The 23,772-nt window shown below is 41.2% G+C and overlaps 1 protein-coding gene across 5 annotated transcripts in view; it reads right to left on the bottom strand.

The window, feature by feature from the left end:
• Positions 1–23,772, bottom strand: part of SAMD12 (sterile alpha motif domain containing 12) — a 179,630-nt gene that overhangs the window by 155,214 nt on the left and 644 nt on the right. For 3 of the 5 annotated variants that reach the window (XM_027645536.1, XM_027645537.1, XM_027645534.1), the window contains exons 1-2: positions 12,353–12,399; positions 6,050–6,225 (exon numbers count right to left, since the gene is read on the bottom strand). In XM_027645536.1, the coding sequence (XP_027501337.1) occupies positions 6,050–6,225; positions 12,353–12,389 (213 nt within the window). In that variant the 5' untranslated portion in view covers positions 12,390–12,399. Of the gene's footprint in view, positions 1–6,049; positions 6,226–12,352; positions 12,400–23,772 lie in introns of those variants that run through there. The other 2 variants (XM_027645538.1, XM_027645535.1) reach the window with 1 other exon arrangement.

Genomic DNA, 23,772 nt, shown 5'->3' with positions numbered 1-23,772 from the left:
TGGCAACCACATGTGGCAGATTAATGCAATTATTGTTCTAACTCAGGTGAGATGCACCATTTGCAGACCTGCAGTGCCAGCAGTGGAGCATTAAACTGCTTTCCCATTTTAAAGGCTAAATTGGTTCTGTAGAACATTTTGTAATCCCTCTAATCAGAATGCTATTATTTTCTTGACCAGACAATTCTATATTTTCCTTTCTCAACAAGGTAGCTGTGTTGGGGATATAATACTGCTTTATTTTTGAAGCAATCTCTATGAAGCCCTTAAAGTAGCTTCAAAGTGGAAGCAGAGAGTTTGGATGGCTTTGTTGAGCAGCTTCACAATGAGGCAAGCAGCAGAACTGGCACTGTAAGTACATTATGCATCCACACGTTGTATGGAATTGCTTTTTCCTCTAAAAGCTGCTCCATCTTTTTATCTATATTTCTTTTTCCCTCAAGAGAAGTTCTTTTAAATAAGGTGTCCGTGTCTATATGTGTGTATAGTACTGACATCCTACTTATTTCTAGAGTACTACCACAGCTTTTTACTGCTTATGTTTGCTAATATGTACTGCAATTGCTGCTCCTTTTCACACTAGTGTAATGGGAAAGAACACAAATTTCACATTGATAGCTTTCACAGGACGACAGGAGCCAGATCAGACTATGCTTCCCTCCTTATGCTCTCTCAGCTGCCTCTTTGTAACCATCTGCTCAGGCCAGCCCTATACAAGGACTGCAGTCCCTCCCTGCAGCAGAAGCCACTGCACTGCTGTGCATTTGTGCAGCCCCGAGCACACTGCAGGGTCACAGACTGCACCTCTTCCCACAGGCCAACACCTTGATATGCTTCACATGCCAGCACTGTGTGCAGCAGCTACTGAAAATATTCTCATCCTTCATTTTCTTCTGAAAGTCATAGTCCAACTGCAAAAAGCCTAAGAGAAATCCCTCTTCCTATTACCACCTGATGGACTGAAGTGATAGGTAGAACATGCATAGATAGAGCACCTGTACAACAGGTGAATTTCATAAAGGATCCATTAAGGTCAATCGATACTGTCTTTGTGAGTAGATTTCACCTGTTCTACTTATACACATCTAAAAAGCTAAGTATTCCACTGAACTAATTATTTTCACTTCTTATGGGGAGAAAAGCAACAGGAAAATAATCCCACTTGGTGATGGGGGGCAAAGGAGAAGCACACGAATAATGGTCCTTTGCAGCTGCCTTTCTTTCCCCTCACTGTCCTGGACAGAGCACTACAAACCAAGTCGGGTGAGATCTCCCACTTCTGTGTGGCTGCTGTCAGGGCAGATATTTTTCAGAACCCCCAGACATGCAGTCAAGGTGAACAAGATGAACAGGAGAAGCCAGATCTTTTATGCTGAATGAAGAAACCTCGCTGCAAGAATGTGGGCTTTCATATTACACTATTTATAACATAATGGATGATACAGCAATGGTGAAAAACATGCTACAGCAAGAACACACTTGGATTCCGAATCAGACATTTGTTCTCCTGTGATAAGCTGGTTTACAGGACCCCAACAGAGAGAGATGTTTCTTGTTTTTCTGGCTCATGAGAATGTGGATTCTGAACTAAGCAGCTATATTTTGCACTACAGGGAGGGTTACTCCAGCACTTCATTCACACCAGTGAAATCCCTGAGCAATAAACAAAACATCAGTCTCAGCTGCTTGAAATGTACAGAGTCACCCAGCACTCCTGTTTCACAGCTCAGGATAAGAGGTTTATTTACTGCAGGGTTCTGAAACTTTAGGCTTCAGCCAGAGGTCACAATTGTGAATGACAGGCTGAGAGAGGAAGAGATACATACACATTGAATGTCTCAGCACCATATTTAGATACCTGAAACAAGACAGCATGGATACTTCCAACTATGCAACACATGAAAGAAAGAGTCTATTGAAAATGAAGATAGAAGCAAGCACACTAATTATTGTGCATTACTAATAATCACACAATGAGGCACCAGGACATTTTTTAATTTAAATAACTGACAAAACTTTTATATTTCTAAGAATTCTGTAACACCCTTACTATTTAAAAGCCTCATTCTTTTGTGCTTGGACTTTTCATCACACACTTAACACACATACCCCAAATACTTTCCAATCAGAGCAGAGCTCCACTCCCAGGGAAGCCATAGGAGCTGTTTCCACCCCAGTCAGTGCTGAACTGGGACCAGTAAGACCATCCTCTGGTTACTGAGTTCAACAGCCCTTTAGCATTGTTGGGTGTCAGTTTGAAAAAAAGTATTTTTTTTAAGAAAGCAAAAGTAACCAAAGGAATTAATGAGCTACACCGCAACAAAAAGTATAGTCTACTTGTGTCTGTATAGCACTTAGCAACAGAAGACAAGACAAAAGCTTCTCACTTCTTTTACCAGTTGGTTTTTTTTTTTTTTTACTTTTCATAGTTTTCATGAACATTTTAAAGGACTGTTAATTTGTCCTGAGTTGGATAAAAAAACCTGCAATAAAAGATAAAAAGTCTAACTGCAGTGGTTGCCATTAGGAAGCCTTTATTACTTGCTACTACTGCTACCACATAATGAGACAAAGTGTGTCACCAGATATGCACACCCTACTTAGATCTCAAAACTCCCTGAATAAATAATCTAACAAGTGACAGACCAGGTTTGGGTCTCACGCTCATAATGAACAGGGCTTTGTGAGTGCAACACGTGGGAGGCCTTGATAAAATTAATACTTCTATAAGAGATCATTTTCTGAACCTTGTTAGAAAAGTCACCTTCTGTTAAAGCCATACTCAGAGAAGTACAGGACTCCAAAAGTATAACAAAACTTTTTGTTTGTTTTTTTTTAACAGAACTCTACTCTGTAACTATAATATTAAAACCAAGCAGAGCAGACATAAGAGCCAGAAGTAGAATTTTAATGAAAAAAAGATAAGAATTCCACAAAACACACATAACAGAGGTTAGATGTAGGTGGTGTTAAAGAAATAATTTATATTTTAAAATATATTAGAATATATTTCTATATTAGAAACCATTCTTGCCTTGTACAAGGAATTTTTCCACTCTGTAAAACTAACCACTCAACTGCCTGTTTTTATATACCATAAATGCTGAAAAATCAATTACTGAACAAGAAAATGTGTATATTGATATATAGAAATAAAAACGGAAGTATTTTTACACTTCATCTATTTTCCTAATTTGTATTATATCCTGTACATTATCAGAGTCTGACTGGATTATGCACATCAGTTTAGATAATAATAACCTTGGCCTTTTCTGGACTTGCTTATATTTGTAACAAGGTGGTTCCTTAGAGAACCAGCTGAGGGAGGCTAAGATCACTGTTCCATTTTCCATTAAAATTCTACCTCAGTCAGCCCATAAAACTTAGATTCCACACTCATCAGGAACTAATAAATGAGTGATCCTTCACTCACACTACACCTTCTGTTGTCTGTATCCCAAATACAGAAACAGATACTTTTACTCCCATATTTACATTACAGTAGATGCATAAAAAGGAAATTTAAATCTATCTGTAACCCATGAGTTACTACTGTTCTGTAATTCTATAGCTGAGGACAGAAAAAGTAGGACACATTTCATTATAAAGGAGATTTTGTTTGTTTCTTTGGACAGCAAAACCATTCATCGTTGGAAGTGCTGGAAGTGGTCTCCATGAAGACAAATTAGAAAGCTGAAAGCAGAGAAGAGGGTCTAGAAGGCATCTTAAATTATATTCAATATATTGCATTGCTTTGTGCAATGTAAGTCTCACTACTGTGGATATGAGATATGTGTTAATATTATTTGGATACCTAGGATTGCAAAGAAATCTTTTTAAAAACATCTGAGCAATGAGGAATTACAAAACAAATGGCTCTGTCCACAATGTTTTATTTACAATACTTTCCTCTATTCCTGCTCATCTTTCCACTGTACAGATATGATTGCATGGATTAAGTTTCATAACGACAGCTTAATTCAACTCTTAAAGCCACACAAGTTAAAATCCAACTCTTTATTTACATTTTAGAGGATAAAGCAATAAAATTTTTAAATTTAAGGCAGAGCTAGCCAGAAAAGACAGGTCACCTCAGGCTATAACATATGAATTCAGATGAAAAACGTCATTAAATTAAATTAATACAACACATAAAAGACAAAGTTACTAACAAGGCAGCAATACATTCAGAAAAATAGTCCATTCCACTAGCTTGATACTAGTGTCCCAAGCTTATTTCATCAAGCAAAAATTCAGTTGGTTTGTTTGTTTTTAAATGTGAAGCATGCCCAAATTTCTCAATAAAGTTACTGCAATCAAATGTGGGAAACCAATAGTGGATTTCACTACCTTGAGATCACTATGCTTCCCCTCTTCCCCAGTGGTCTCCACACCAAGGACAACCTGTTTTCTATTCATCAGTCCAACGATTACAGCTCAGACAGTGGAAAACATGCTCTATAACATTAAATCACTGATATATTTCATTCTGATTTTTCATTAGGATAAGTCTTTTGCAAGCAAAGACAAGTTTGATATGACTGTGTGCCATGTCAACTACACATGAGCCCATTTCCGATTGCATCATTTAGCTTCTTCACTCCCAAGCTTGTAAGATCTGCTCCAAGTTTAACACACCTCCTCAGTTTTCAATATAGGGCAGATTTTCATCTGCTGATGTTGAAACATGAGCAGGGTTAGCTTGTCTTTCTCTGTGAAAAGCTGGGTAAATAAATTAATAGCTGAGCTTTGTCTCAAAGCCCATCCAAAATTTGGTGGTCTTGTTACCAAACGGATAACTCAAAGCACATAAGCACAAACCTGTTCTCCAAGGGTTCAAGAGAAATCAGCAACATGCTTCATAATGGCCACCAAATACACTGCAAAAGTAGCAGTGATTTTAATTATTGCCAAACTGTAGTGGATCTAGTTGGATGAATTAAGTCAGAATGAATGACTGTAAATTATATTAATTTAAAACTAGATATTTTAGATAAAAATCAGAATGGAGAATTCATACCAAGCCTTTATTGTCAAGGCTACTGCTCAAAACATTTTATTTTAAAAGTGAAATATGTCACAACCATATGTGTATTACTTGTTAGATTTATTGTACTGTTGGCGTTAGGAAATACTTCTACTTGTTCAGTCATTGAAATAATTTCTATTGCCTTTTTTGAACGTTAAAAAAAAGACACTCACTTTATTTGCTCTATTAACTCTAAAAGTGTCAGATTCAGTAAAAACTTGATTTTCCACTGTGCAGAAATCACCCTCAAACCAAAAGGTTTTAAGCTTTTAAAGATCAAAAAGGCTGATAAAGCTTTTAAAGAATCTCTCACAATTATTTTTATAACGTTCTACTTTTCATTCTAGTTAAAAATGTATCTAATATGACACATTTTTGTCCTATACCCAAAGTATCTGGAGCACACACATTCACCTGCACTTGGTAGTCATGTCTGCTGCACTCAAACAAAAAGCAGCAGCTTATGAATAAGAACAGATGCTACATTTGTTTTTAGGAATTCACCTCTGAACTATGTTTGTTCACCATCATATCAGACACGGAAGAACTGGCCTAGTATTTTACCTAAAATAAGTTAAGCGTTTATTAAAATCAGTCATCCCTATAAAAATTCTCATATATCCACAGAACCTTTCTCTTCCTTTACCTGCCCTAGGAAAAAGTAAATAAGCAAACAAAAAAAAAAAAACCACTCAAGAAAAACATATCTGTTGCCATGCTGATTGTTACCCAAGTCATTTGGAAAAAAAAGTCTCCATAGTGCCTGAAAAAGAGCGATTCCAGTATTTTAATTATCTTCATTTAGAGAAAAATAAAATAGGTCAGTGTCCAAGATGTGCGTGTGCGAGAACTCCATGGCAATACTTTGCTTCTGTAACACCCACTTCCTCAGACTGTTACTTTTGCACCTTTTTATGTCTTTAACAGAATTATAAATGCTTTTTAAGCAGCAGCCAGGACTTCAAGAAGCCTGGATTCTTTAAGACTCCCCAAAATAAATAAGAATCCAGTCCTACCCACCTTAGATATTTCTGGCTCCACTTGTCTCTTAGGTGTCTCTTTTGACTCAGGCCCTTTTGGAGCACTAGTGTTCTTAACTGAGGGTGATTCAACTCCTTCACCTTCGAGTTGCAGATTAATACCTTCTGTGGGGACAGGATGATCAATACCATTTGGATTCAGATTGCAATGGATAGCTGGGAAATAAAACACAAGAAAGAGAAACACTGCTTAGGAAAGAAGTACCCAATGTTTCAAACATTTAGCACAAACTGCTGAGAAGTGCCATGTGGTAACCAGAGCTATGTCAGACCATAGCAAATGAACCATTGACATGGATTCAGGGTGAGATATTTGAGAAAGAAAATGAGAGAAATGCAGCACTGTATAAGACTATTTAGTTCAGGCTACTGTGTTGAATTGTGCTCCACCAGGCTCACTGTGTCATCCAAGACCTTCAACTTAAAAGCTTTTATCAGGTATTCATCATTCGACCATACCTTTTTTTCATTTCTAGGCAAGCAAGTTAAAGTTTTTCTTTTACATTTTCAATTCCTACAACATTTTATGTCTTAAAGAATGTGGGATAACTAAGCTGTATGCAGCAAGTCAGCAAGTCATTCTCTGCACAGAGTAATGACTTATCCAGCTGATTATCTCTCCTTCAGCCCTTTGTACTACTGCAAGTTACCACCTACATCATCCTAACAAGCAAGAGGAATGTACTCTCTACGAGTATATAATGAGATGTGGACTAATGACAGTGGAATAAGAAAAGCATTCAGAGAAAAAATAAAACAAACTATACCACAGAAATGCCCATTTAGAACTACAGCAGTAGTTTGTTTTCCGCCTAAATTTTTACAGTTTCAGCACTCACATAGACAATAACCTTAACAACCTTCTTGGCATGCATGGCAATTTTAAAATGTGTGGATCCTGAGGCAACTTCCCCTTCATGAGACTAGCCCACCTTCGCATTTATATTCTTGTGTAACTGTGCTACTTGTAGTGCTACTTGTAATTAATGGTCCTAAGTTCCCATGTGCAAAAGAACTTTGCTCAGATACTGTGATGTAATGTTTGACAGACCTGAACAGAAACCTAAACTACAATGTAAAGCTAAAATAAAAGCTGCCCTTTTACTCTTGCTTGGCTTAGAAGGAAAGGGTGGGGAGCCAGGGAAGGAATCAGAACTGCCAGTTTCTACCAGCTACAGATCAGCCTGCAAAGCCTCTCAGGGGAAACTCGCTCAAGCTCCCAGAGAAGGTAAAGGGTTCTTTAACCACAATACCTTCTGAAAATTCATTCACCTTATACCCCAGAGTCTTAATTGAAAACTTTGAGCCTAAGTTACAGCAATTCCTTGGTACAGAATTAAAGCAAAGGCCAAAAAGTTGGCCTCCTCCTTGGGATTTTTAAAAACATCCAAATATTTGTAAAAGACGAGTGATCTCTGCAAGCACTACAATACCTACATCTGCAAGTCAGGACAGACTATAGGAACTTAAAAATCAGAAATGATTCTGTGCTTTATATTTATATCAGTGTGTCTTAAGACACTAAAAAAATTCTCTTTCCTAGATCATATTCACTTACTGTTATCTAACTCCTCTAGAACATATTTACCTACGTAAAAGAAAAAAACAATTACTAACAATTACTTTGCTCATCCTCCAGACCACAGAAAAGATTGATGTGATCCACCAAGGCAGATTTTTTTCACAGTCCAGTGAGGATGGAAACTGTTCTTTTAGAAGCCAAACTAATTCACTCCTTCACAAAAAGTGAGATATCCAAACCAAACTGTAAAAGTACTCCCTGTACACCCTGTTCCAGCAAGGGCTGGAAATTAGCAGTAGAAGACACTTGGTATGGAATGTGGTCCATAAAAATCCCTCCAACTGTCTTCTCCAAGGATCTTGCCTAGCTGAAGATTCCTGCACACACCTGTGAAATGCTAACAGACCCCAGCAACATCCAGAAACAGGCAGTTATTGGCTGTCAGCTCTGTTCCAGTGCTCACCAAAGAGAAATGACAAAGCACAGCAGGACTTAACCCTGCCTGGAAGAACTCTGCCAGCAGCAAGCTGCCTGTGAATTGCAACTCCTCCCTTCCCAGTGCCCCCAAACAATAGCGATTAGGGAGGAGGGTGATAGGGAATGAACAAGGAAATCCTTTTGAGTTACAGCACTCATTTACCATGCATTACAGAAAGCTATAAATGATAGAGGCTTCTGATAACATGGTAACATGACTAACCTTATCTCCTTCTATATATGACCAGGTGATCTGTTTAATGGATGAGGGAAAGGCTGTGGAAGCTGTCTACTTGGAACTTTAGTAAACCCTTTGATATTGTCTCCCACAGCATTCTCTTGGAGAAACTGGCTTCTTATGGCTCAGATGGGTGTTCTGTTCACTGGGTATAAAGCTGGCTGGATGGCCAGGCCCAGGCAGTGGTGGTGAATGGAGTACATTCAGTTGGTGGCCAGTCACTAGTGGGGTTCCCCAAGGCTCAGTACTGGGGCCACGTCTGTTTAGTATCTATCAGTGATCTGGATGAGGGGATCGAGGGCATCCTCAAAAAGTTTGCAGATGAAACCAAGTTAGGCAGGAGTGTTAATCTGCTGGAGGTTAGCAAGGCTCTACAGAGGGATCTGGACAGACCGAATCAATGGGCTGAGCCCAGCTGTATGAGGTTCAATAAGGTGAAGTGCCAGGTCCTGCACTTGGGTGACAACAACCCCAGGCAGCACTAAAGGCCAGGGGAACAGTGGCTGGAAAGCTGCCCAGAGGAAAAGGACCTGTGGGTGTTGGTTGACAGCAGCTGAACACGAGCCATCAGTGTGCCCAGGTGGCCAAGAAGTCCAATGGCATTCTGGCCTGTATCAGAAACAGTGTGGCCAGCAGGACCTGGGCAGTGACTGTCCCCCTGTGCTCAGCACTGGTGAAGCCACACCTTGAATCCTGTGTACAGTTTTGGGCCCCTCACTACAAGAAAGACATTGTGGGCTTGGAATGTGTCCAGAGAAGGGCAACAAAGCAGCAAAGGAGCAGCTGAGGAGCTGGAGTTCTGTAGCCTGGAGAAAAGGAGGCTCAGGGAGACCTTATTGCTCTACAAATACCTGAAAGGAGGCTGTAGCCAGGTGGGGATTGGTCTCTTCTCTCAAGTAATAAGCAATAGGACAAGAGGAAATGGCCTCAGGTTGGGAGGTTTAGGTTGGATTTTAGGAAAAATTTCTTCATGGAAAGGGCTGTCAAGCATTGGAATAGGCTGCCCAGGGAAGTGGTGGAATCACCATCCCTCTAAGTATGTAAAAGACATGTAGAGGTGGCACTTGGGGACTTGGTTTAGTGGTGGACTTGCTAGTGTTGGGTTAAGGGTTGGACTTGATCTCAAAGGTCATTTCCATCTTAAATGATTCTATAATTCTATAACATCACCTGAATGGATTAAAAATTAAATAAATCACTTGGCAAGATGTTGTCCATCATTCTTTCAAGAGTAATGAATGTTAGTGCTGTTTCAGCAATGCTTTTTGTTGGACTCCTTCAAGATACAAAAGAGAAAAAATGGAAGAGGCTGCTAGCAATTAAATACATGGCCATTACCTTTTAATTGAAAACAAGTGACTGATTAAAAGAAACACAGGCTGCCTTAGGAGACCTTTGCAGAGTTGTGAATACTGGGGAGAGAGACAACTTTTTTTTAATTTCCTAGGGGTATTTATTTCCTAAAGAGAATAAGTATCTCAGTCACTTGGCAAAGCTAATCTCTCTTTGTCATGACACATCTTCAGGTAGCCAGCTCTACTGTTGTCTTCTAGTCCTGCCTCCAACCCTCAGCTACACAGGGGATAGGAAGCAAAGAATATTTCCTTGCATGGGTCTGTTATTTCCTGTTACCACACAGAAATATACAGATCCATCCCTGTGGCAGACAGAGGTGGAGCTCTTGCCTCCTTTTAAATGTCAGTGCAAACCAAAATTGCTCCCTTTCAAGATTTGTTAAAAGTAGGGAAAGAGGTTGATGTTCTCTTCTTAAATCAGCAACTTATATAATTTTAGCTAGATAAGGTTAGCTGTAAATTCAGGATCAACTATCAAACCTAATGGGGTTTGGGGGGCTAACAGCACTCTGGGTTAACACTCTGTAGAACTGAGTTTAAACAGCTCTGAGAAGATAATCACAAATCACTAACTTTACCACAGCGCAAGTGCTCTGACCATATTAGCTGACACTTCTTAAATGTCTTTCAGAACTTAATGACATTTGTCTGGAAAAGATTCTACGTACAGACAAAGTAGTTTCTTGCTACAATATTGTCCAGACCCTTACCTGTCATTACTCTGGTATTGGCTAACACCAGCTCATCCCACCCTCTGTATTCAGACCATTTCCTCACACCACTGCTTTGACAATATTTCTACTGCCTCAGCACTTCTTCCTTCTGCCAAACTACATCCATCTCATCAGTCCCAGACTTTAAAAGTCCATCAAGACAACAAACACCCTCCAAATCAGCTGAAAGTAGATATCAGCAGTATAATTAGGTTTTGAAACAGAACCTCTTCCAATATTCTTCCATACAATCTCAATATTCATATATCATCCATATGTCCCAGTAATACAACTCTTCATCCAGTTTCAGATCATTTATATTCTCCTTTCCCTGCTGAAAACCCAACCTCACAGTTGATTAATGACATGTCTTTCTTCATGCTCCCCCAACAATTGTCATTTAACTTGGGTAGAAAGCTTTCTGTGGTGGGAACTTGCTTCCATTTGGAGAGGGAGGGTGGATGTTCTGTAGAGCTCTGACTGCACAGCAACAAGCACATGATGAATGGTGCCGGCAGACACAACAACACAGATCCACAGATTACATTTATGAAACAAACTATTATTTAAAACAAAAGGTACTTAAGTGTTCTTGTACTCCTAACTCAATGGTAGAGCTGAATCTTCTGGAAAATATCCACTTTTCCAGAACTTAAATAAAAGACTGCTGAGATCTGCCAAGTTATGAGAGTCAACAGCTCTGCAAGAAAACTAGTGAGTGGAGCACCCAAATTGTAAAAATGACCCCACATCTGTCCTAAAAAAATAGGGAAGGAACAAAACTAATGCAATACACAGTGTATTTTTTCCACATGGTGGAACACAAACCCAAGTCTTTTCCATGTATAAAGAGCAAGAGAATTTGTTGCCCTGCAGGAGCTGCCCAATACATGTAAGCCGAGCTCCGTGCCCATGCAGATCCCTTACAACACGGGCAGGCAATTTGAAAGGAGAGCATGCAGGGCAACGTGAATGCTCTGCTCCCCTCCCTACCTTCCCTCCCATACGTGCCTGCCTCCCAGCTGGCAAGCAGCCAAGAGACAGCTTGTCTGAGCACGCTTGATGGTACACAGAAGTCACCAAAAGCCATAGTAAGTTACTGGCATCTGGGGGCAAGCCTTGTCGTTTCCTAGAGGGTACTCTGTGAATCCTGTCTGGAAAAAAGCCTGAAGGCACGATTTAAAACACAGCCTTGATACATCCAAAGTTTTGCATGGGCAGATGGAAAGTCTTTGTCTCTCCATCTGTAGGCTCAAGGCTTAGCAGATAAATCCATGATCAATTGCTACCTCTGTGCACTCCACTGCCTACCGTGTCAAACATTTCATAACTACTTGTTTCAGTGGGAATACTGCTGGCTGCTTAAAATTTTAAACAGATCAATTAAGGCTACATTAAAGCATATTTGGCAAGTACTTGAGTTACATGAAATAACAATTGTTCTATTCTAAAGAGTGATCGAGTAAAAATAGCATCATCTTACTCATGTGCCCTGTTCTCTGTGCATCATAGTCATATGCTTGCTTTTGCTATTTGGAGACAAAAAGCAGGCACAGGAGATACCCATCCAACCTCTAACAATCCTTAGAAAACTTTCATGTGTCAAATACTGGCAACTTTGCAGGCTTCATTGTGTTCATTTCGCAGACTTAGCTGCACAATACTAAGAGGTAAGTCCATACAGTGCACCTGCTACCCCCACCATAAAATGCCACATTGGTGAAAAGGACAAACAGAAGTTCATCCCTATAGTTTGAGCATTAACAAACTCAGGTTGGACATAGCAGGAACCTTATAAACAGGGTCCAAATATCTTTTCAGTCATCTCAGTAGTCACAAAGGTCATGAAGATTTACAAGGTATTTCCAGGGAAAAAGATCTTTGGACAGCAGCTCTGGACTTGTTCCTTCCATCTCTGCCCATTTATTTGTCAAAAGCAAAGCAAATCTCCAACCACATCAAATTTTGCAGTCAGCACCTTCAATCAGATTTCTACACATTTCCAGATGCTGCATTTCAATACCAAGTAGTCAAAAAGCATCCCTGAGGTTTTTGCTTGCAAATTCACAACGTGCTTTAACTGGGTTGATCAGAGAGGAGACATTTACATTGAGAACACTGAGATCTCATTCAGATTGAGATGACTCCTTACACAGACCAAATGAGCAAGAAGGATCTGCACTGCCAGGCCCTTCCTGTATTTCCCAAAGCTTGTACTTCATTAGTAACTCTGAATATCCCTAGAAAACATGGGATTATTTCAAAGATTATATCTGATCTGAGCAGATATATACTACAATACTAAAAAACAAGATTAAAACCAGCTAATAAAGATGGTTTTAATTTGTACTATAAAATTTAGAATTTTTTTGAATACTTTGTCTGGCAGAAAGTTTTTTCCCCACTCATCAGTTTCCATAACTCCTATGGATGGTCCATTTGTCTCACCAATCAGGTTCCAGTTTTGAATTACTTCTCCATACAGTCCTATCTCTACCTAATGTAAACTGGCACAGTTCCCCCAATCCATCACTTTGGACCAGTTGAAACTGTAGTCAAAGTTTCACATGAATACAATCTGCTGCTTATGTTGCCACCTAGTAAATACTGCTGGCAACCTGCTGAGCAAGCAGCTTCAAGATTTTGCCCACTCTGTTTCTCAGACCTGCCTATCTAATGGCCACCAAATCAGCAGCATTCACACAGAGCAAAGAAGCCCAGCAAACCAGGATATTTTCTACTACAGTACAGATAACATGAATTTATCATTTTTTCATTTAAGCCAAAGTACTTAAATGAAGTAATATTGGTGTTTAGCTATCTGCTTCTGTTGGTCAGCATCAAAAATCAGCAGTAAGCAATTGTAAACAGGCTGTGCCAAAAGGCAGGTCAGTGCTGAGCTGTGGACTGCATTATAAACTGCTGCTACTGATGAGCTGTGCCTGCAGCTTTGAGCCCAAAGCTCAGACAGACACAAGCAGCAAGGCTTAGCAGACAGACACACACTGCTATACCTGCAGATCCCTTCAGAGAGTTTGTCTTTCTAGCCTCTCAATCATAACTACTAATCATCTACCAGATTAATCAATTTAACAAACAATAAGCTTCTCTCTTACAAGATATGAATTTTACAATTAAGACTTGGTTCAAGAAGTGGGACTTGTCCAACAGCTGGGAGGTATCTTGAAGGGCAAGAGACAGCTCAGCAGAAAAGAAGTGGACATTGAACCAGGTTAAGATGGGCAGGGAGGACAGAGCAAAGGGGAGACAGGTGTAGGAAGAGGACAGAGGCAGAAGGGGATAAAGTGTTCACAGGAGGAGTGTTCATTTTAGTTTGTAACTGTAAGTTGTGGGGGGTTTGCCTTTTTTACCCCTTTAGAATTATCATCAGCAAGAAAATTTAAAGTTAACTGCATTCCTGATGGAACTATCCCAGAACATCTCTAGCTAAACAACTGGGTAGTCATCAACCAATTACTACTACAAGCCACTCGCTCTCCAGACACAATGAAAAAGTACCCAAAACTAAAGCCAAAGAATAACACAGAAAAAGTGTGTTTTCTGAGAAAATCTACTACACTTCACATACATCTCCCAAACACACTTCAGCTATAAAATGGTATAAAGTCTTGTACAGCATCAGGAGTATATCAAGAAACCAGAATGAGTAACTTAGCAGTTTCATATCTAGAATCAAACTAAACTAATAATTTGGATGAAGGCCACACAAATTTTGAGTGTAGAGAAAGAAGAACTCCTTAGTTCTCTATAGAACAGAAACACTAAGCCCAGAATAAAAAATCCTCTTCTTGTATGAGTTGAGTTGACTTCTAAGACCCTCATCCCACCAGGATACGTATGGACTTAGGTTTCTTCAGCTAAAAAATTTCCTTGTACATTTTTTACAATTTTCGTAAGGGAAGCTACTTATTTTATATATGGCCATATCCACTTGCTATCTCTTATCTCACAGACTTTAGTAAATGCTGTAAACATAAAAGACAGTTTCTGTTACACCTGCTCTTCAGGAGACAGACTGTATGTCATCACTATGACAGATAGACCTTGAAGCCTCAGCAATGCAAAGTTCAGCCTTTGCAACAGCCACGGGATTTCATGATAAAAAGCAGGCACAGTGATTGGACAGCCAAATTATTTCTGAAGCATTTTCTCATTCCGTTTTAATAAAGGTACAGTGGGTACAAGCAGCTCCTGAATTCCCACAAGCAATAGAAGCACACTGAAAAATGAACCAAGTCAGTGAATAAATAAGGCCAGACTACCACAAATCCTGTACAGGTATAGATGAAGAGGAGAATATTGGCACACAAGGGGAACTAGTGAGCTGTGCAACTAGATAAGAGCAAAATGAATCTTAGTGAATAAAGTAATAAAGGTCACTAAGTTACATGCATCGCATGTACACTAGAACATAATTTGAGCAACGGATTAAAGTACAAAATAGTTGGTAATTTGTTTTGCAAATTAATTGCATCCTCTGTTAATAAGAAGGCTTGTGTGAGCATCTAGAGAGCTTCTCTTGAAAAGTGAAGAATTCTGGATTTCAAGACCATGAGATGCACAGACTTGCAATTAAAGAGGGTGCTACAAGAGATAAGAAGTAGAAGTATGAAAAACAAAGTAATGAATTGGTAGATAGAGAGGAAAAGACCTAAAATAATTCTCTCTCACCAGGAAAAGTATTTACCATACATTACAATTGCCAGTCACCAGCCAACTTAGGCAAACTCCAGACTAGGTATCACTGTTGCCTTCAAGATTTCACAGAGAATATGGAGAGACAGAAAAGAGAATGAACACACTTGGGTATGCAACAAGCCTTCATTAGTTCCACTAGTCCTGGAAGAAACTTGTCTTGCAATGACTGCTTAGGAAATTAGCTAGTCATGCTTCACCACAAATTATATTTCTGAGAATACTTCTCAAGTCCTAACAGCACTATTATTCAATTCTATAACCAGCCAGCATTACATCAAAAACCTTTTTTAAACACTAGTGAGCCTATCCAGCACATAAAGAACAGCTCAGACACACACAGGTTAAGTCTTTATTATGTCACCAGAGGTGCACTGACCCACACATGTATCACAGATCTCTGCCTTCATCCTGCTTAGGAAAGCTGGTATCTGCTGAACACATGGCACAGAAATGGCTGCAATTCAGACGAGGACCCAGGCTTTATTCCCTGTCACATGAATGATGCACAGTCATCAAAATGCAAAGGAAAATATTCATCCTCACTAGCATAACTAGCATGCAGTCTGGCAGTTGACTTGTTTCCAGTCCTGGCTTTTTCTCAACTGCTTAAAAGTTACCTCCTTTATCATTGTTCGAGGCTGCCCCTTGCCTTGCACATTTAACTGAAGAGTCTGGAAATGCCTTCTTTCCTTCCCCCAGTAAAATTCTTCACCTCCTACTGCTTACTCATACCACTGTATCCTACTCCCTCTAGTACCCCAGATGATTTGTGTAGCAACAAACCCTTAGCCAAGAACACGCAGAGGACAATCCAAGAGAAAGGTTCTATTGACACACATTACAATTCTCTTTCTTTATGTTTATGAAACAGCATTACTAAAAGTCTCTTTCTTGCTTTTACTAGTTTATTTGGAAAGAAGCAAATCAACTCAAATAAAAACCCCTCTGGCAGAAGAAAATAAAACTTAAAAAAAAAAAAAAGCCACAAAGACAAGGCAGAGGAGAGCAAATGAGAGGGGAAATGAAGGGAAGTAATGACCTGAATGTTCAGCAAGCAAAGTTCCACATGGATAGGGCTGCACTATGGGCAGGCTAAAATCCACCCCAAATGTCTTCCTCACACCCTTTACCTGGTCAGTCACACAGTCCCTGCAAGCATATTAGATCCTGTAACTGAATGTGGTATTCACTCCAGCTCAAGTTCAGCTCCCTGCACACCTGCTTGCTTCATCCAGGAGCAGCACATACTAGAGTGAATTCTTGTTGTTTCAAGTAATGAACCTGCTCTTTAATGCCAACTTTAGCTCATGCTGCACAGAGAACATACAGCTACTGACAGCAAGTCCCTTACCCTCTTTGCAGTCCTTTTGCCACAGGGCACTTCTGGAGAGAGAAAAAGGTGAAGGAACTTACAACGAACCCAAGACAGAAGCCACTAAGGGTAGATCTGTAGATCTAATCTGCTTCGGGCTTTCCTGGAGGTCTTTCTCAGACCATATTTCACCTAATTTATGCAGGTCAGTACCAGTGTTTCCAACCCTAGCTGCTGTGGGGAATCAGTATTTTCCAGGATGGCATTTCTACAGCTGCAGCCTAATGCAGGGCCCTCCTTCCCCCCAGTCCCATTGACCTGACATAGCAGACAGTTCCTCTTACAGTATCAGTTCTCATACACTGGGAAAAAGAGATCTACATATCTTATGCATCATGACTCTGCCTGGTAACATTTTTATAGCTCAGTGCCTAATTCCCCATCTCCTCTCTGTTTCTGGGTTGTCCTGGCAAAATTTTCCTCTCAGTTACTCAAAGCAAATCAAGCTGTTGTGGTGAGTGGAATTGTTCTGGACAAACAACAGGTGAGCTAGACTTTTGTAATAAGAGTCATTAGGCTGGGTCAGACTAAAAGTCTTGGTCTTTATGCCACTGCTTAAGAAAATGGTGTTAGAGCAGGGCATACATGAACTGATCCTGCCTCGGCAGGTTAGGAATAACCCAAGGTTGAAAGTACACCTGGGGAACTCTGTGTTATATGAAAAACTATTTCCTTTTTTTATTTAAAGCACAAAACCTTACAGCTTAATTGCTCTGCCTTGTGACCCAGTTCCTTTTTCCACCTCCTCCAAACCATTCATCCAAACCATTCCTCAAGGCCTAAGGATTCTCTTCACGATCATCTCTCTTCCAAGCTAAAGAATCACAATCTTTGTAACCTGCCCATCTCTTTCCAAGTTAAAGAATGACAAACATTGTAACCTGCCTTCAGAGAACGCATCTGTCTCTGACCAGCCAACTGCCCTTTTCTGTATTCTTTCCCTCTTTTGGGGTGTGGCAAGCAAAAATTGTAGGCAGCATTCAAAATACAAGAGCAGTGTGCTGTGACAGAAACAGAGATCTTCCTTGCCTTGTTTTGAGCTCTCCTTGTACTTCCTGAAGTCTTATTTGCTATTTTAACCAGCACCTGCCAGCCAGGTTGCAGAAGACTTCAAAATTACTCAATTTTCTAGCCCTTTTCTCCACCTTTGCTTTTGGCACATTTCAGAACTACTCCCTCCACATTTTTTGCATGTTTTGAGCAGACAAGTGAGGGCTGAGTCCTGCCAGGGTAAATACCTGCATCCCTTCAAAGGCAACAGCTTTCATGAGAAATAACCCAAAATAGGTGTGTGCAGTTCCAAACTCTGAATATCTCTTGTTCACAGAAAGGGGCGTCCTTGCATCAGAGACGACACAGTCTGGACAAAAAGAGAGACAACAAAGAGACGAAACCAGGCACAAGTGGTTCTAACTGTCTCAGCCAGGACAGCAGAGAAAGGTGGCTCCAGAACCAGACACAGTATCCCTACCAGACTCAGAAACTCAATACTCAGTGCACTGAAAAGCAGCCTTCTAACAGCTCTACTACCTTTGCAAACTAGCAGCACCACTTTCACAGACCAATGGGCAAAACAAAAACTTATGGTGCTCCACAGATACATAGGTCTGCACTCACTTGCAAGCCTACACAGAGGATGTTTTGGACAGAAACATCCCCAGGGTTATCAACTCAACAACCAGCACCAGCCTGCAATTCCCACACCACCCAGCTACCGTGCTTTACTTCGAGCTTGTCACTGCTGCTATCCTGCCATAACCCTCATGACATAGCAGTACTGGGAAGCACTAGAGACTGGCTCCAAGGACCTTGCCCTGGCCTCATACACTGAGCTATAAACAGAGGAACAAAGCTACACAACCTCCTTGGATGTTGCCAGCCATGCTTGGACATCACAGAAGAACAAAAGAACTCCAAAACCCCTTGAGAACAGTTCTATTTTATAATTTTCATTTAAACAGTGAACATGAGATCTTACAATGTTGCTACAGGTTTTGTCAGTACTTTCCAGAAGTACTTCAGGAAATGCATCCAATATCTAACTTTTGTCATTTGCTCACTTTCCCATCTTGGTGGAAAAGCACATGAACTTTCAAAGCATCATTCCTTTGCCTATATATTACCACCACTTGACAAGTTTTATCCTTATGATGGGATTCAGTTGTACTGAAATAGTAAATTTATATTAATCAGTCCTCCTTGTGCTTCTAAGTCTTCCATGTATTTTAAAGAATAAGGTCAAACACTCAAGGAACTCTACCTAAACTGATTGATCTGAAAGTACTTCTGAGTTTCCAGGAACACTCTTATCCTGCAACAAAATTTCATCCAAAGGGAAACACAGTGTGACACCAAGTCGATACCATACCTTGATTCCTGCCTAATACAGGTTCATTTCTGAAGGCAGAGAGGGGGAAATGATCAAATAACTGCAATCATATCCATTCTTTACTCAGTCTGAATACACCCAAAGAGACTCCACTGCAGTGACGTTCTTTGTTGCCACAGCTTCATTTTGAGATCTCCAATTCCCACCATGGAATGCATCTTCTGAACTTCAGCTCACAGTCCCCCTACATGATGCCTGAGAAGCATGGTGTACCTGTTCAAAATGAGAACTTGGCAACACAAAACAGACTCCTGGACTTAAACAGCTACATTACTCCTCTGGAGAGAGATCATAAACTGTGACTTTTTCAAGTGCAGCAACATAGATTGGAAAGCTCTAAGCAGTGGTTTAAAGCAGAGAAGCACACACTGCCACTAGGCTGTATGCACACTGCAGGGGTGGAAGAGAGGTTGTGCTGTTGCTGACCAAGAAATAAGGGTGTAGATGTCACAGCCCAACAAGAAGGCTGCCACATGAATGTAGATAGGAGAAGATCTGTGTTCCAGTCTGGTATCCCATAACTGCTGATGCATTTTTGCAATAAATGATCACAAAATAACATACAGAATACAAGACCAAAGGCTAACATCCAAATCTTATGCCTCGCTGTCCTGTGTACACCTCCAGCACTGGTCTTAATCATCTCCTCTGCTATGACCCAATGTGACTGTTTCAGCTGGAAAGTTGAAATGAGATATGTCTCTCAGTCCAGCTTCCAATTGGCAGATCTTTCCAAGCCACATGTTGGAGTCCCTCTAGCTAAGAAGTGGTTAGAAATTACCGAAGAAAACAAAAACACTGATGGAAGCATGTGCTATTTTTGAGTCAGAGGGTTTGTTACTTCTTTGCTCCATAGGCAAGTTAAGTGTGCTGAAACACCATCTATTAGATCACGTTCCCTGGAAACTTGGAGACATCTAGTCTGAGATTGAAGTGGGTGTAGGACTAAGACAAAGCTGAATAAATGAATACCTGTCAAAAGAGTTGCACTTTTGGGCACACCCTGGAACAGCATGATAGGTACCTACACTGAAAGCTGCTTCAAAGCTGTCCTTCGGGCGATCCTGAACTCACTTTAACATTCCAGGTAGAGTTGGCATAGCATATCTGTGAGCTCACCATATCTCCAATCTCTGAGGAAACACATGGCACCATTCAATATCCATGGAGTTGCTAGGCACTGAAGGCATTCCACCCAGGTGCATCACGTTGCTGAAATTCAGAGGATCACTTTGACGGTTGGTTACAAGCTGCAAGTAACTTCTGTCCTGCAGCAATTAACCTTGATACCGCCCCCCAGAATGCCCTAACCTCCTCCAAGTCTTAATCCCTTTGAGGATTACTAAGGGGTAAGACCAGCCATTGTCATTTTATGTCAGCAAGGCTCCACTTCTTAGTAAAAAATATTACCCTGTAGGAAGATCCACAGTCTGAATAGCATGAGCCCACTACAGAAGAGCCATAGGAGAGTGGAAGTTTATATAAACTTTCAGGGGGAGACCTGCAACAAATGTATGTGTGCACTTTCCAAAGCCCGTACATAGCAAGAAAGGTGTTAGACCAAACTTCATTAAACACTACCAAAGAACTCTATGATATAATCAGCATTTTTTTGGCTCAGGAATCTCAAAGACACCACAGGTCAGAGCTGCAGGGGATCCAACAGAACTGTGTGGGATCACCTGCATGCATACATCATCTAGTGGGTGCTGTCAGTCTCTCACTTTCCTGTGCAATAAACACTGTGGGGAAAAGAAATAATTTCTCTCTCTTCCTCTTTACCTCTGCTGCACAAGAGCAAAATGAAAAAAAAAAAAAATTTGAGAACAGTGTTGCAGAGATCAAAAGCCTTTTTCTACTGGCTCTGACCTAGTTCTTTCATTCTTACTAGAGGGAAAAAAACCACTTAAAGGAACATTGTCAAAACTGTTAGCTCTAAAAATAGACTTACCTTGGCAGTGCTCCCATCTAGATGGGCTCATATTAAGGAGTGCAAACTCACTTTCCCCATACACACACCAATCCTTTCATCAATCTGGAAGCACTGGCACTATGCAGCCCAAAGGACCTCCCAGTCCACACAGTCTTCTGGGACACTCAAATACATATTATATATAACTGGCAAGGAACTGTAATACCCTCCAAATTCCTATTTCATATTTGCTAGTCCATCTCTGTCAGCTAACCCAGTAAAAAATTTTGGATATTTTCCTTAAGTAAACTGATGAAGATTTGTTTCCATAACTAGACCCCAGCACTCCATACTAAGACAGGATAAAAATAATTTGAGTAAGATTTCAACAATTTTTTAGATAAAATGAACAAATTTTTCAAAGATTTTCCACAAAGCATAAGCTACAAAACATTTTCACCTTAGTCACATGGAGCATTTGTGAAAGGAGAAACAAAAGAAACTCTCTGGGTTTGTGGCTGAAGCTGACAAACAGACAGTTTCCATAGAACAATAGCCGTGGTGGAGTTGGTGGGGCAGCGGATGTTGGCTTCAGCCAGGAACTCCTATGCTCCAGAATCCACGGCTCCCTTGTGCCCCAGGGACCTTTCCACTCCCTGCCAGTTGCATCACAAAGCCAGCCACTTGCAAGTTTGCACAAGGAGCCAGTTGGCCCAACCATTCAACACTCCATTAAAAATTCCAAAAACCCTGGAAGCCCATCCTAGCCAAGCTCCCAGCTGACTCCTACAGAAACTGGGAGGACAGACAACCTCAGCTTAAACCAAGTTTACAGGGCTTTCCTTATTTGCAAATGTCCAGAGCTGATGTACAGGTTATGCTCTTGAGATCCCAAGCTGCAAACCAGGAAAACATTTTTTTCCAATTAAAACAAACAAATTAACAGAAGAATAAAAAACCCCAACTGTCTGTGCTTCCTGAGTTCGAGACATTTTGAGTTCAGTAAACTGCCATTTTTCTACAAAACTGTTTATTTAGAAGAAGATTTAATGGCAACTTTACTTCTGACTGAAGTAGGATCTGTACACTGTAGTGATGAGAGCCATGAGGAACAAGTAACCTCTCAGCTTCCCAAATACAAGCCGTAATGCCACATGTTCCCTGCCAAAAGTCACAGTTCAGGAACAGAACACAGCTCACTCCCAGGGCTCCAATACAGCAGAAGATGCATTAAGATAAAAGCAGGCTTTTAAGCACAGTCACACAAAGAAACATAGTTCCAACAGAAAACGATGGATAATAAAAGGCCTGAAATGGGCATGCACTATGTTGATACAAAGTAGTCACAGCCACATGGCAACTTGTGCTGAAATAGTCATATTCCTGGGTAAGTGTAAGGGCAACAGAATTATGCAAAGGCCAGATAGTTCAGAGAGAAAAAATAAACAAAATGGGAGGAATGCAGAACATACAGACAAGAAAGCCTGTTCTGAGACACCACAGCAGGATGCATCCTGAGGGAAGGAAATGGGACGAAGGAGTTAAAGAAAAAAATCCCATCTCAGGAGAAGGGAAAAAGCACTGCTTCCCAAAGCTTTAGCAGTGCTTTTCTTCATTAATATTTACAAAGCTTTTAGAGATTCTCAGATGGAGGGCACTGCAGATATGACAGGAATTATTACAGACCTGAAAAGATCTAGCAAACAGACTGAGAAGGACTTCAAGTAAATAAAGGAGGATGACATTAGTGAGCACACTGAAATAGGGGTTGCTGCTGGCATATGAACCATCTGGTGCATGGCAGTCCATTTCATTTACTTACTTACCCACTACTGGGCACGCATGCCCAGTTCTTGTCACTATGCTTTTGCCACTAAAGAAGTAATGCTTTTACTCAGGACCACTCATTACCTTCCTCCTTTGTACCATTCCAGTCTTCAACTGCCATTCAGTAAAGCAGCCTGTGCATAAGAAATCTGTTTGCCTCACGGAGAAGCTCAGTATGAGCAACTTGAGAGGTACACAGATACGTTTTGAGACATAGTGGTCTTGTTCACCTTTATTTGAATTTGCATAGGAAGCTGGTTTTCAGGGATGTTAAGCTCCACACTGCGCTCAGGAAGCCCTGAACTATCATTTGCACTGTTCTCTTGGGTACCCAGCAAAAGACAGCTTCAGCACGATTTTCAGCAATAAAGCAAGTGCTTCTGATGGAACTGTAATCTCATCATAACTGAGAAACAAAGCTCATGGTAGTCCCAAGATGAACACCCCAAAAATACTGACACACCCCAAATTAAGCACAGGAGGTGATATGGCTAGTTTACGCACTGTGGATTTCTTAAACTTTCCCAAGGGCACCAAATAAAGCAAGAGGAGGCACAAACCCCAGGATTGTCAATACCTTGCTCTAAAGCACTAGAAAACTGAGTGAATTGTGGAAGTGGACAGCAGCAAAGTGGATCTACTTTTTCCCATACACCTAGATACCTCTCTCCTCCAACTTCCCAAAAGCCCCATGGAAAGGGAACACAGCCAATGTCAGACGGCTGCAGGAGCCCAGCATCAACTGGAAGACCGCAAACCATCCACCTTTCCACGTCTTGGTAGGCATCGTCTCAGTTACCGGGTACTTTCCCAGGAGCCGGGCACACCTCGCGAACACCGTACAGCTCCCGCCTGCCCAGGAGCTGAACACCTCGGCCCTCAGGCACAGCTCTGCGCCCACGCGGGAGCGATCGGGGACTGCGGGAGCTTCGTAGGCACCGCGGCCTCGGGGCACTTCGGAGACCGGGACGGCAGCGAGCGACGGCGGCGCCCGCGGGAACCGGCCGGCGGCGGGGCGGGGGAAGCGCCCGGGGCTGAGCGCGGCCGCCGGGGCCGCTCCGGAGGGAGGCGGCGCAGGTCGGCCGCCCGTGCCGGGAGAGGCGGCACCTCCGGGCCCGCCGGGAAGTTGCCGACCGAAGCCTCCGGGCGGCCCCCGCCGCCTCCGCCGCCACAGGCGGG

Source organism: Corapipo altera, unplaced genomic scaffold (assembly GCF_003945725.1).
Source record: "Corapipo altera isolate COAL_440 unplaced genomic scaffold, ASM394572v1 51, whole genome shotgun sequence".
In the NCBI taxonomy this organism is placed as follows: Eukaryota; Metazoa; Chordata; class Aves; order Passeriformes; family Pipridae; genus Corapipo; species Corapipo altera.
The sequence above is the reverse complement of the archived record's forward strand: the minus strand, read 5'-3'. Positions and strand labels throughout refer to the sequence as shown.